Raw genomic sequence first — 15,674 nt, 5'->3', positions numbered from 1 at the left:
TGACAATATGGATGTGGATGGCCATGTAGATGGGTATAACACATAATGACCGGTATATGATGTCTACCATAGGTCATGTATTCACACACCCCTGCCTGGCCTGTAACAGTATGACCACTGGTACATGGGTGACATGGCCACATACTACACAATAGGTACTGACATGGGTCTACTACCGAAGATCGAAATTATACTACTTCAAAATCCGGTAGTAAATGCCCACTAACGCGAAAGTGCACTTCACCGAAAGTGCACTTTCACGAACACTACTTGAGCGAATGGTTATAGACCTTAGGGTTAGGGCTTGGTTTAAGGATAGTGGATAGCTAGTAGGGCTATCCACTATCCTTAACCCAAGCCCTAACCCTAAGGTCCATGACTACTGCACCACAGTGGAGGAATTTGTATGTCCTTCATGGTGCAGTAGTCACGGACCTATGTCCTCCACTGTGGTGTGGTAGTCACAGACCTTGGGGTTAGGGCTTGGGTTAAGGATAGTGGATACCTAGTAGGGCTATCCACTATCCTTAACCCAAGCCCTAACCCTAAGGTCCGTGACTACTGCACCACAGTGTAGAACATTGCCGTTCGTTCTAGTGGTGTTCGCAAAATGACTGTGAGAGACTAATCTAAAATGCATTGCTCCCTACACAGACAGTGACACACACAAAATACATCCAGAAATGCCATATGTGGGGATGGAACCCAACCACGCTTCTAATTCACAATACAGCAGTATGCAGTTACAGGATGTGTTATGGTGATTACTGGTCGACAACCTTCACAGAGGTGTATTTCTAGGTGCATGACATCAGCAGCCTTGCCAAAGGTGGGTATGTGAAATGTAAGGGGTGTGAGTACCCTAAAAGTATTGCTCTCTACACAGTCACACATGCACGCATACACACACAGTCGGCAGGTCGGGGGTTAGAACTCCCAACTAACTCCTTAATCACACTATGGCCATACGATGTTATGGGACGTGCTACAGAGATTACTGGGCTATGATCGTCCCAGAGGTGTATTTCAAGGTGTGTGACATCAGCAGCCTTGCCAAAGGTAGGTATTTGACTTGTAAGGGGTGTGAGTAGCCTAAAAAGAATTGCTCTCTACACAGTCAAACATGCATACAAACACAGACACACTCACACACGCAGTTGCCAGGTTTGGGGTTGGTACTCCTACCTAACTAGTTTATCACACTATAGCAGTACACAGTTACAGGATGTGCTACAGAGTTTACTGGGCTACAGCCTTCCCAGGGGTATATTTCTAGATGGGTGATATCAGCAGCCTTGCCAAAGTTGGGTATGTGAAATGTAAGGGGTGTGAGTACCCTAAAAGCATTGCTCTCTACACAGTCACACATGCACGCATACACACACAGTCGGCAGGTCAGGGGCTAGAACTACCAGTTACTGGTTTTATTACTGTTCACATCCATCTTCCAAATCCTGTCTCTTCTTCATTTCCAATGTACTCTTGATTCTTCTAGTCAACCCTCATGCACCCTTCCTTCTCTCCAACATTTCACGTTGAAATGGTGTAAAAGGTTTCACTGGTACAGTCTCTCTGTGGTCTTTATTACCAGAAGAACAAGAAGCAGAATCTCCTCCTGTTTCACAGCTTACTTTTTGTTCAGCAAACTTTTGTATTGCCTTCTTTGCATGTACTTCATCACTAAATGATTTTGTCCCCTCCAGGGAAGAATACCTTGAAGACAGCTAGCTACAGAAGTTTGAATCTCACACCTGCGTCTTGACATTCCCTGAATAGTGGAATGAATTTGCTCATCTTCTGCCTGGTGTACAATGAGTAATCATTCTTCACAAAAAAACTGTGCTGCCTGCCACTTTTAGTATTTTGTCCTTCTGCCAGAGTTTTGTCATAATTAACTCCTTCTGCTGGTAGGATTGCATCTTTACTATTAAAGGTCTAGGTTGCTTTCTGACAGCTAATGTTTGGAGCATACACACAGTGTGCCCTTTCAACTACCAATTCCTGCTGTGGAATACCAGTCCAGCTGCTTATTTATGCTTTGATAAAATTAATGCAATCTGTTCCTTCCAGCTTCTCTGGCATAGCTGAAAATATCAGGTTTTCCCTAAGCGCTCTGTCCTCTAATTCTATTATTTTTTAAACATCTCTTCCGGAGCAGTCTCATATTCAACCTTTTCTTCATTTCAGCCTCTGATTTTTGCAGCTCTATCACCTCATCTGAATATGTGTTTAAACCTTCTTCCATATTTTTCCAGCATTTTGTTGTTTTGATATACTCGATTGTTGTTTTGTTTATTTTAACCAGGTCTGTGTGAAGCTGTCTTGTATCTTCTTATAGGTTACTGGAAGTCATGCCTGGAGGTTGCATTTCTTTTTGCTGAACAGCTGCAGAACTTTCCCCAGTCAGTGTTTCTTCCTCACTTTTTGTAGCTGATTTTTTCCCAAGTGCTCTGTATTTCTTTTTTTCCAAGCATCCAGGCAGTACAATTACTAGCCAGTTGCTGAAATTTACCCATAAACACAAACGTCTACTGAGTTTCTATTTTCATACTGGGAGAGCTAGAGTTAAGCTGCTACTCAATGTGCAGCCATCTTGGAAGTCCTTTCTATGCTATTATCATAATCACTTGAGGGTCTTTCTGTGTTCTAGATAAAAACACTACATGCCATTACCATAATCATCGGGATGCTTGGGAAGGTGACCTAATGGTTAAGGTGTTTGCCTTACAAACACAAGGTACAGGGTTTGAATCTCACAGGGGATAATTGGCTAGGCTTAAAATGGCTCGTAAGAGCATTTAGCCTAGTACTAATCTATGAACCTATGAACCTATGAACTCCTTAATCACACTATGGCCATACAATGTTATGCGACGTGCTACGGAGATTACTGGGCTACGATCGTCCCAGAGGTGTATTTCAAGGTCCGTGACATCAGCAGCCTTGCCAAAGGTAGGTATTTGACTTGCAAGGGGTGTGAGTAGCCTAAAAAGCATTGCTGTCTATGCAGTCAGTGACAGACAGACATGCACACACAAACTCACAGATGCACAGTTGCCACGTCTGGGGTTTGACCTCCTACCTAACTACATTATCACACTACAGCAGTATGCAGTTACAGCATGCACTACAGAGATTACTGGGCTACAGCTTTCCCTGGGGAGTATTTCTAGGTGGGTGACATCAGCAGCCTCGCCAAAGTTGGGTATGTGAAATGTAAGGGGTGTGACTACCCTAAAAGCATTGCTCTCTACACAGTCAGACATGTACGCATACACACACAGTTAGCAGGTCAGGGGCTAGAACTCCCAACTAACTCCTTAATCACACTATGGCCATACGATGTTATGGGACGTGCTACAGAGATTACTGGGGTATGATCATCTCAGAGGTATATTTTAAGTTGCATGACATCAGCAGCCTTGCCAAAGGTGGGCATTTGACTTGTAAGGGGTGTGAGTAGCCTAAAAAGCATTGCTCTATACACAGTCAGTGACAGACAGACATGCACACATATGCACACATGCACAGTTGCCATGTCTGGGGTTTGACCTCCTACCTAACTACAGTATCACACTACAGCAGTACGCAGTTAGAGCATGCGCTACAGAGATTACTGGGCTACAGCTTTCCCAGGGGAGTATTTATAGGTGGGTGACATCAGCAGCCTTACCAAAGTTGGTTATGTGAAATGTAAGGGGTGTGAGTACCCTAAAAGCATTGCTCTCTACACAGTCAGACATGCAGGTATACACACAAAGTTGGCAGGTCAGGGGCTAGAACTCCCAACTAACTCCTTAATCACACTATGGCCATATGATGTTATGGGACGTGCTATGGAGATTACTGGGCTACAATAGTCCCAGAGGTGTATTTCAAGGTGTGTGACATCAGCAGCCTTGCCAAAGGTGGGTATTTGACTTGTAAGGGGTGTGAGTAGCCTAAAAAGCATTGCTCTCTGCACAGTCAGTCACACACACATATGCACACACAGACTTACACACGCACAGTTGCCATGTCTGGGGTTTGACCTCCTACCTAACTACAGTATCACACTACAGCAGTACACAGTTACAGCATGCGCTACAGAGATTATTGGGCTACAGCTTTCCCAGGGGAGTATTTCTAGGTGGGTGACATCAGCAGCCTTGCCAATGGTGGATATGTGAATAGTAAGGGGTGTGAGTAGCCTAAAAGGCATTGTTCTCTACACAGTCAGTGAGAGACAGACACACATTTGAACAGTGACACACACTCACACACACACACACACACAGTTGCCATGTCTGGGGTTAGAACTCCTACCTAACTAGTCTATCGCACTACAGCACACAGTTATGGGACAGGCCATGGAGATTACTGGCATACAACTCTCCCAAAGGTGTATTTCACATTTGATAACCTCAGCAGGCTTGCCAGGGTACCGCTATGTGGTGGCTGGTGTGTGCATGGCCCTTACACCATTCATGTAGGGGTGACATGCCACAAATGGCCACACACGGGGTCATATGTCACAGGTGCGCGTATAGGGCAACTAGCTGACTACATCCTTGTACAGCCATGTTGCACAGCTGGCATGTGGACCACATAGTCTGTGGTGCTGACAGGTAATGATCACTAGTAACTGCAGTGTGTGACATCTGCACCTAATGTGTTTGGGGCCCTTTGGCTGTGTGCTGGGTGGGACAGGAGTGGATGGCTCCTTGTCATGGTCACCCTCTTCCACACATCTATATCCATCTACCTTTGGCTTATTATGGTGTGTTGTCCTTACATATATGCCGGTATTCCTATCCACTGTGTGTGCAAGGCATGAGTTGTGCATACTGACATGTCTGCACTAACAATTGCAACTGCTGGACACTGGTGTTTGCATACATGACCTTCATGTGTTTAAGTGTGTAAGCATGCCCAGTATGACCTTTCAGTATGTAGATGACTGACATTGCCTTCATTGCTCCAAGTGTGTGAGCATGCCCAGTAAGGCCATCTGCTTTGCATGTGTGGAGCATGTCCGATAATTTGTGCTGCACAGCTGACCTTTGTGTTGTACACCAACAGGTAGCAAGCTGTGTCTGCAGGGTATCCACCGATCACTTGGCATTGACTGCTGCAACATGTCTGCATAGCGGGGGGAACACCTGACTATTTCTATGTTTCTACACAGGATTGGGGGGGCACACCTGACTGTTACTATATTTCTATGTGGGGTGTGGGGGCACACCTGACAGTTGTACACATTTGCTAGGACTGTACTGGTATGTCCTGTAGTCCATTTCAGTCAGTAGTCTTACCTATCATGCTGGCTAAGCCATACTGGTGTACTACCGTTCTTATCTTTTGATTGCATACACATTAGTTTCTGACTTCCTAGCCATCACAACTGACATCCCACTATCTGGCCTCCTGTAGTCTGTCCGTGTAGGCTGGGGTGGGGGTTACCCACATCCCTCATTCAGTGGCCATAGTATGGCATTTGCTTGTGTTTGTCTACATCTGTCCTGCTGGCTGTGACTGTTGTTGGGCATGTGACCTCCCTCCTGACTGGCATGTGTGAGTCCCTTATCTTGTGGGTGTCCCAGTATTGAGGGTGGTGCTGCAGGGCTGCCTATGTCGGATGCATGTAGTACACTGCCTATGCATGGTTAGGTCTGCTTTGATGCATATGTTCATGCAGTCTATTGCACCCACTACCTCAGGGTATTCTGCTATTTGCTGGAAGAGACGCATGCTGCTGGCCAATGCCTCACGGATGAGGGGGAAATATACATGCTCACCAACATGTGCTGCCATGGCATCCAGGAACTGGTGGAGTACCCTGGATGCTGATGCCTGTGAGATCCCCATCATATCCCCAGTTGGCCTTTGGAAGGTACTGTAGCTAGTATTCTTAGGCCTACACATACCTTCATTTCCATTGGGATGGGTTCCCCTCTGTTAGTTCTGTGTGTCAGGAGTGGCCAGCACATCTCAACAATCTGCTGTAGGAAATCCTTGTCCACCCTATAGTGTTCCACTATCTCCAGCTCATGTAGCCCTTGGTAGGTTACCCTGGGTCTGTACACTCTTCTCCGTCTCCTCACTGTGGGTTGGTCAGCAGCATTCCCATCCTCACCACCTTCAGCCTCTTCCACAAGTTGTATGAGAACTATTGCATACCCTAACCTTTTGCTGCTGTGAGTGTTAAAAGTTCCCCGCTTGTTTACACCAGTGGTGTAGGGTGTGGGAAAAACCAGAGGGGTAGGTGTTTGCATAGTTTATAGTGGCGTTCTGGGCTGGTCTGGTCTGCTGCCTGTGTAATTGGCTGGTTCCGATACGTTTCACCTAGCAGCAAACCTAGTACCCCTTGATTAACTTCCTACTGCTGCTTTCCCTTCCCATTGCCCTTCTGTTTCATCTCAGGTCGCACTGCGAAATCTGTATACTCCAATGTGCACACTGCTGCTATTTCCTGGGTTCACTTCCTTTATCTTCCTGTAGATCCTGTTGCGCGGCACGCACACCCACTTACATTTTGACATACGTGCTGGGTAGGTTTAGACACACACCCTGGCTTTACTGTGCTAATCTGGATGCATCCCTGCGCCACAGGGCTCCAATCCACTGACAGTATGCCTGACACTCCCACACATGATGTTACCTACCTCCTAGTCTTGCACTCAGCTATTCATACTCTTACACTGTTAGGACCTGCCTCACGTGCTGGGGAAAACTGGGATTCACTATCCTTCCCCTCATTTGCATAAAATTACCTCCCCCAATTAGCAACCAGTATTCACTGGCCAGGTTGTCTTTTGCCTGCCATTGACTTGCATGGAGGAATACTGATTTTAGTTAGACTGCTTTTTTCAGGTTTATTTTCTTATTTCCCCACTGATCCCATTTGCGCGCAGCTGCCCTATGCTTCAACGGCCGTGATCGGCGGACATATCATAAAAGTTGTATTTTGTACATTTTGCATTGTTTGCAATGCCAATGGCCTTCAACTTGGCCATTGGCATGCTTCCTCAATGATATGCAGCCTTTATTTGGAGCTGTCATAACTCCATTTTGGAGTTTGCAGTACCGTACTCGGTTACTAATGGAGTACATTTCTGCATATTACACTAGTCCTGCACACACTGATTCCTGCATCCTGGATGGCAGATTTTCCTCATTTGCATGGTTTTCACTTGCAAATGGGGTGATTTGCATACGGGGCTGGGAACATGCAGCACTAGTGCTACAGCGCTCATACACATTAAACGTGCACGTATGTGGATCGCTCGGCCGCTATATTGGCAAAATTTCCTCTTACACAAATCATGCACGCCGTGCAAGCTTTTGAGAATCTGGGGGCACAATAAATCATTTTAAAACTTTTCCCACTTTTAATGTGACCTATAACCTGTACAATTCAACTGAAAAACAAATCTCTTAGGGGAAAAAAATATAAAAAAATAAAAAACGTACAATATGCTGGTTGCATAAGTGTGCACACCCTTAAACTAATACTTTGTTGTGTGTGCACACCCTTAAACTAATACTTTGTTGAGGCACCTTTTGATTTAATTACAGCATTCAGTCTTCTTGGGTACACACCTGCTATCAATTAAAGAGACTCTGATTAACCCCAAATAAAGTTCAGCTGTCCTAGTAGGATTTTCCTGACATTTACTCAGTTGTCTGCTACAGCAAAAGCCATGGTTCGCAGAGAGCTTACAAAGCATCAAATGGATTTCATTGTAAAGGTATCAGTCAGGAGAAGAGTACAAAAAATTTCCACAGCATTGGATATACCATGGAACACACTGAAGACATTCATCAAAAAGTGGAGAAAATATGGGACAATCCAGAAAAGAGAAGTAACAGGACACTGCCAAGACGAAGCCAGTAAAATCACTTTTTTTTGTGAGCAGATGATTGAATGGTTTATATTTTAAATATGGCAGTATTTGTTGTTTTAAAATTATGTCTGATGAAGGGTTATCCCGAAAGCGCTAACTCTTTTTAATAAAAGGTGATTTTACTGGCTTCGTCTTGGCAGTGTCCTGTTACTTCTCTTTTCTGGATTTATCTGTTTTGGTATATCAGGACTTCAGCATAACATTTTATCTTTGTTTTTTTGAAAATATGGGACAACAGTGATGTTGCAAAGAACTGGACATCCCTCCAAAATTGATGAAACGACAAGATGAAAACTGGTCAGGGAGGCTGCCAAGAGACCTACAGCAACACTGAAGGAGCTGCAGAAATTTCTGGAAAGTACTGGTTGTGTACTACATGTGACAACAATCTCTTGTATTCTCCATATGTCTGGACTATGGGGCAGGGTTGCAGGACAGAAGCCTTTTCTTACACAGAAAAGCATCCAGGCCTGGCTAAAATTTGCAAAACAATACATCACGTATCCCAAAAACATGTGGGAAATTGTGTTATGGTCTGATGAGACCAAGGTTGAACTTTTTGGCCACAATTCCAAAAGGTACGTTTGGCGCAAAAACAACACTTCACATCATCAAAAGAACACCATCCCCATGGTGAAGCATGGTGATGGCAGTATCATGCTTTGGGGTTGCTTTTCTTCAGCTGGAACTGGGGTTTTAGTCATGGTGGAGGGAATTATGAACAGTTCCAAATACCAGTCACCTTTGGCCCAAAACCTTCAGGCGTTTGCTAGAAAGCTGAAGATGAAGAGGAATTTCACCTTTCAACGTGGCAATGACCCCAAGCATACATCCAAATCAACAAAAGAATGGCTTCAGCAGAAGAAAATTTAACTTTTGGAATGGCCCAGCCAGAGCCCAGACCTAAATCCAACAGAAAATCTGTAGGGTGACCTGAAGAGGGCTATGCACAAGAGATGATCTCACAGTCTGACATAATTGGAAAGCTTTTGCAAGGAAGAGTGGGCAAATATTGCCAAGTCAAGATATGCCATGCTGTTACAGACTCCTACCCAAAAAAAAAACTAAATGATATAATTAAATCAAAAGGTGCTTCAACAAAGTATTAGTTTAAGGGTGTGCACACACAACAAAGTATTAGTTTAAGGGTGTGCACACTTATGCAACCAGCGTATTGTACATTTTTCATTTTTTATATTTTTCCCCTAACAAATTTGTTTTTCAATTGAATTGTACAGGTTGTAGGTCAAATTAAAGGTGGGAAAAGTTTTGAAATGATTTATCGTGGTTTAATTTTTTATATCACAAAAACCTGGCATTTTAATAGGGGTATGTAAACTTTTTATATCCACTATAAGCAACAATTGCTGGTCAGTTGTCATTATTTACACACACTTAAAATATGCCCATACAAAATGCACATAAAAATCACCCATCAAACACAATCTGCCTCTTTCTCTATCCAAAAATAAAACCTTATGCTTCTGGCATACCAGGTTTCTGATGATGCATGCAGTTACAGTGTAATCACAGAGGGCAGATACCTGCATTGATTTTCCTAATCATCGTTTTCAGTAATCTGCATAGCTCTCAACTTCTTTGTTCAAAAATCCAAGACAAAGCCAAAATGAATGAATGAATAAATAAATAAATAAATAAAGATGGACAAAGGCCCAAAATCAGAGGCAAATTTAAATACGAGTCTGATTCACTTAGAACGTTAATAGAACATATGTTTTCATCAATATGAGTTTTCTAAGGAATTAGAGGTATGAAAATTTAGTGATTTAACAGAAAGTCAAACATTTTACCAGGGATGGGGAAAATATTAGGCAAAATTAGGATCACCGGAGACTCATAATAATCTGTATAATAAATATTCTCATTCTGGTTCACTTAATTAATCAGAACTGTTCTTAAACTTTAGTACCACGGGGCAAACCCGCAATAACAAGTAACCGTGTGAACAGGGCAGAGGGCAATAACAGAAACCCAGAAGGATACAGCTGTAATCGTATTACCTGTTAGCTGATGTGTTACTGCTTCTACACATCAGAATGGCAAAATCAGAGGATAATTCTGAAAACAGTCCCCATCCCACGAATCTAAGTTAAACTCCATCGTAACTCACATACACAAAGTTGCGAGAAAACAAGTATTGACTTCAGCTGTATAGGTTACTCTGTGTTTTGCCTTGAATTAACTCGTGGAAGATTGATTTTACACAACTTTACTTCTTTAAACAGCAGATGTAAGGTACTTTCACGATGTCTTATTTTCCTTCAGTCCCCTTTCCCTTCAAGTTTCATGACTGCAGACTTGCTACCCTGGATACTGTGTTTGTAATAACCCCGTGGGTGACCGTCCTTGGTGGTCCCAGCCTGAAACTATTGTCACTTTGCTAACCCTGTGGCGTTTGATCACATGGTCCCCCCACCACACACACACACACACACACACACACACACACACACACACATTTATCACTAATCACTGTTTTGTTTCCCATTACCTACAGCTGACCTCCTACGGGAAAAGACTAGCACTTCCTGAATTCCAGTGTCGAAAAAAGCGTCAAAGTACACGGAGTCACTCTGTTGATACCTCTCAACTCTCCAGACTTTCACAGACCGTCCAGACTTTTGCCTCATATTTTGGTCTGTTCTTCATAAAACTTGTGGTTTTGTAGCAAATCACTGATGACTGAAGTCACTAAATAATTAAATACTTTTTAATTTCAGGCTTGGCATCTTTCAGAAAATACGTGCTAACACAAGTCCCGTTACTGTAGCAACTTTCTAAGCTTACAAGAGCAATATTTAAAATCTGTCCCTATTTTGAGCTTTTGCCGCCCCCCCATGTTAGGCTTTCTCCAGATTTTTTGTACTAAAAGGTTGAGAGGTATGACTTCAGCTCTGGAATGGGCAGCCTATATGTAGCAAGACTGGAGAGTAAATGGATCAAACGAGTCGAAACGTAGGTTCTTTTACATTTGCTGACTTAAACTGTACCCTTCGATATGGACATATCACACCTCTCAGCCTGTTAATGCAAAAAATCTGGACAAAGCTTGACAAAATGGGGGTACAAACAGGGACATATTTTAAATATTGCTCGTATAAACTTAGAAGGCTGCTAGAGTAACATGATTTGTTTTAATACACATTTTCTGAAGGATTTGAAGTCTGAAATTCAAATGTATGTCATTATTTAGTGACTTCGATCCTGAGATCATTCCAGTGATTTGCCAAGAAAAAAAAGAACAGGCCAAAAATAGGAGCCAAAAATCTGGACATTCTGCAAAAGTCTGTATAGTTGAGAGGTACTTCACCTAAAAGTATAATCTGCACTTTAATGATACCGGTTTTAGTTTACCGCTTCCAGTATTTGCACATCGTTTTTTGTTATTGAAAGAACTTCACGTTTTGGCGACCCGGTATAATATGTGATTTCTTCTACTATGTTTTTATTTTTGTAATGTAGTAGTAGTTACGTTGTACTCTGCTGGGCATGTTTTTCTAAGCATACCAACGTGGCTTTTTCAAGTCATATTATGTCTACAGCTGTCAAAATGAATGCCTTTAACAAAATGAGTATTGCTAACTTAAAAACAATATATCTAAATGTTCTATGGGGATCACCTGAAAATGTTACGTTTATTTAAGTGTATGTGTGTGTGTGTGTGTGTGTGGGGGGGGGGGTCAACACTAAGAGCTTCTGAGTACAAAATGGAATTTGCTAGCTACATACACCCCTGCACAAAAACATGGCATGCAATGTAACTTACCGAAACCAGTTTCCTTTGTTCATTGATAAAGCTGTTGTTCACTGCCTGGGAAGCCGTCATCAGATCTGCGGCACATAGAGCATAAAATTGGTCGTTTTTGTACAAAAATGAGAGAGAAACCGAGGGGTTAGCATCCATCATCTGGACCGTTGTTTCTCCACTTGTTTCCGAACAGGAAATACTACTGCTGTTTTGTTGGTTTCCTCTGAAAAATAAAAATTACATGCATCGAATAATAAGCTTTAGAATAGACAGCTGACTAAGTGTACAATCTTTGAAGTGACACGCTGCACGGAGATTCTTGGGTTTGATTCCTGCAATGTCCACTTGAATGCAACTCTGTGTAAGCCGAATAACTATTGTTGTTTCTTTTCTCCAGCACACCCTACTTGGTTATCAAAAGTATAACTCGGCCAAAATTGAATGCTTGACATCAACATACCTTTCATCCTCTTAGTGCAAGAGTCCTGGGTGAAGCCAAAATAAATACGAAGCACACATGCTTAACATTAAGGTCAAATTTAAAATATTGGCCTTACATACTTTGAAAGTTGCAAGAATAATAGCTTTTACATATCTGAAAGATATAAAGTCCGGAACTCAGTTTCCCCTTATTATCTAGTGGTTGGGGTCTTGAGTAATTTGCTATAAAACCACACGTTTTACGAGGAGCAAACCAAAATATTCGGCAAAATCAGTGACAGATTAGTCGTAGGCGTCACGCTGAGTGCTCCCACCCATATGTCGATTAATGCATAATAATAACAATACTAATAATAATCGGTTCATACGTGTTTACTAGGCTAATGACCACAACGGCTTTTTACGCCTAGGCATGTATCCCAAATCTCTGACAAGTTCTGATACCCTTAATAAGTGTAAGCACGGACCTGGAAGATGAACCATTTATATGTTACCCGTTTGCATCAGAGACATAAGTAGTATAATTTAAAAATGGAATTAATTACGTAAAATGTAGTTATCCAAAGAGCTATGCTGAAGTCCTTAAATGCGCTTGTTAGATCCACTCCAGTAGCCGCATCTCGGGTTTGGCCCAGGATGTTGTAGGGCTGGTCATCAATAAATATAAGCTTAATAGTTTATAAAGGTGAACTAGAGTATAGCCTAAGCAGGCTTCACTTTTAAACAGAAATACATTGCGATCAAACATCTCTCCAGGCTCGCATTCTCAGCTTCAGATTACAGATTGTAGCTAAACATTTACTATGACCCAACTTTGCAAATATCCTGGTAATGAAAAGTGGTGTTGTGCATGCATACCTCCATACCTCTCAACTGTTCAGATTTTCGCAGAATGTCCAGATTATTGCTGTTCCTCTTAAAATGTGCGATTTTCTGGCAAGTGACAGAAGATTGAAGTCAATCAGTAATAATAAATTATGACAGATATCTGAGTTTCAGACTTTGTATCCTTTAGGAAATATATAATAATGCAAAACCTGTTATTCTAACAATGTTCCACTTTCTAGGAGTCATATGTAAAATATGTCCCTATTTTTGTGGCTTTGTTCCCCCATTATTTCTGGCGTTGAACAAATTTCTTGCGCTGAAAGGTTGAGAGGTATGCTCTCAACCTCTTGGAGCAAGGAATCTGGACAAATAAATAATGGGGGGGGGGGGCAAAGGTCCAAAAAAATGGGACACTTTTTAAACATCTCTCATTTAAACTTAGAAAGCAGACAGAATAACGGGTTTTGCATTAGCGTTAATTTTTCTGAAGGACGTGGAGTCTGAAACTCAAATGTCTGCCATTATTTTCTGACTTCAGTTCTCAATGATTTGCCAGAAAACAGAATTTTATGAGAAAAGGACCACAAATATGGGGCAAAAATCTGGGCATTCTGTGAAAATCTGGACAGTTGATAGATAGTGTGCATGCAAAGCCTGAGGTAGTTAGAAACCCGGTCATGACTCATCGTAGTAACAGATTTGGCACACCTTTGAATGTACTGCGTTTCCTGATAATATCCAACAGGGTAAACGCTAGTTCTTCCAGGAATGAAATATAAGGTCACAAAGGCTAGTCTTCCAAATAATTTTGTTGGTCCGTTATTATGCAGCACTTGCACCCCCCCCCCCCCCCCCTTGACTGACATAGGGGTACTGCAGTGTTTCCTTTTCCCGTTTTAACTCAGCAGTTTCTCTGTCTCTGCCCATTCAGTTTCCTGCCAGAATATATGCTATACTGGTCCATTTTCTGAACATACACTTATTTTATTTTCTTCTCGATATTCTCATCAGCTTCCACAAATTCATTCAGTGGTACCTTAATGTCAAGTAAGTATGATCCTAAAGCACCTGTATGCTGAGCCAAGAAGCAGACTATTCCTGAAGCTACTATTTGAGAATCCCTTTTGCCTGTTTATATAGCAGTAAGGTGCATAGCTTTCCCAACCCCAATGCATTCATACATACATTTTTGTAACAGATAAATGTGAAGCATAACATTTACTTTTCTTCATGAATATTAATTACTTTTACCACTGCTCAGATCAAATGACTTTGTACTTAAAATGACATTCTGTTCCCCCTTAGATCAGATGCTAAGCACTTTTCTTTTGTTATATGACCTACCTGTGTAAAACCATTAGTTTATGTAACCTCTCAAAGACATCCAGAAAATAGGAAGTTGTAAATGTCTGCAGGAATGACAAGTCTGAAAATCCTTCAGTCTGTATTGTTTACTTTGTGATCAGAGATAAAGCAGATGGACAACAATGTATCTTTACCATAAACAGCAATACCGCAAACAGAAGAGTCTCAGTAAACCAGTGTATCAGAATTTTACAGTTTACCTATAATCTTAAATCATGCCCTTGCAATGGCTTAATAATTAATTTTGCAGATTTACAGCAGAGATTGGCCTCCTGCTAAGAGATAGTAAAGCTGCTTTTCTGTGAGGCATTGGCAGGTGGTGGCATTGTCATGGCCAAAGGGAGGGGCACCTGAACCGAAGAATCTAGTTTTTTTTATTAGCGTCATGTAGCTGCTGCTTCATAGTTTGCTGTGTACTACTTTATTTGAATTGTTTAACATGCTCACAACTACTGTCCTACAACTAAAGTGTCAGTTTTCAGAAATGCTTTAGCTTGGACTGGATATGCAATGCTTTTGCACTGTGCAATATAAGTAACATTTGTCCTTATTATATTTAGTCAGATTCACAGCAAACAGTACCATTAGGTCTGCTCTTTCAGACTTGATTTTGGAAAAGTCAAGAGTGTAACATGTTTTTTTCCCAAAGAGGGCAGTTAGATGCATTTCTGCAATGGGTCTTCTTAGTTAAGTTTGTTTAATGCCATCAACTAGCTGACCTTTGTGCTGCTATCACAATCCTGTCTTTGATGTTGCTTACTGGACCAAAGTAACAAAAACCTCTCTGGACCTAGCTGGGGGTCATCTCCTTGGTGAGAAAGAGAAAGCAATGAATGTGCTCAGAATGGAGTGACACCCAAAACAATCTTTCCTTGAAAATAACTAAACAGATCCTGACATGGATGGTTTGTAGCCCAGGAGATTGTGAGAGATGTGAGAAGGATATCACGTCAAAACAATTATGAAGTGTTCCCATATACCCTGATTTTTTCAGGACACTGATTTTTGCAGCTGTGTTTGGCAAAGGACAAACTATGTGTGTTCATTCTTTTTATTTTTAGTAGAAAAAAAGCATTTTAACATATCTCTGAATGCCTCAAAAAATTAATATAGAGAAACTGCCTTATTAATTTGTCTGTTAACTGGATAAACACAGCAGGTATTAAATGCCTGTTCTGGAGGCAACCTACGTACTAAACCCTGTGGCTTGCTTCGATACAAAATATGTTGCTACAGTCTAAAAGAGAATGTTAACATTATTAGAAGTAATAAAAACAAACAAACAGGATGTTCTACTAGTAACACTATAAGAAATAAAAAACAAACAAACAGGATGTTGTCCTAGTAACACTATAATAAATAAAAACAAACAGGATGTTGTACTA

The 15,674-nt window shown here is 41.6% G+C and overlaps 1 protein-coding gene across 3 annotated transcripts in view; it reads right to left on the bottom strand.

Moving 5' to 3' along the window:
• LOC122799471 overlaps positions 1-14,468 on the bottom strand; it is a 229,918-nt gene extending 215,450 nt beyond the window's left edge. Inside the window, exons 1-2 of one of the 3 annotated variants that reach the window (XM_044068547.1) lie at positions 14,269-14,468; positions 11,674-11,878 (exon numbers count right to left, since the gene is read on the bottom strand). In XM_044068547.1, the coding sequence (XP_043924482.1) occupies positions 11,674-11,878; positions 14,269-14,282 (219 nt within the window). In that variant the 5' untranslated portion in view covers positions 14,283-14,468. Of the gene's footprint in view, positions 1-11,673; positions 11,879-12,115; positions 12,387-12,641; positions 12,886-14,268 lie in introns of those variants that run through there. The other 2 variants (XM_044068549.1, XM_044068550.1) reach the window with 2 other exon arrangements.
• Between the last annotated feature and the right edge of the window lie 1,206 nt (positions 14,469-15,674).

This window comes from Protopterus annectens, chromosome 4.part0 (genome assembly GCF_019279795.1).
Source record: "Protopterus annectens isolate FY-2018-M chromosome 4.part0, PAN1.0, whole genome shotgun sequence".
Taxonomy (NCBI): domain Eukaryota; kingdom Metazoa; phylum Chordata; order Ceratodontiformes; family Protopteridae; genus Protopterus; species Protopterus annectens.
The sequence above is the reverse complement of the archived record's forward strand: the minus strand, read 5'-3'. Positions and strand labels throughout refer to the sequence as shown.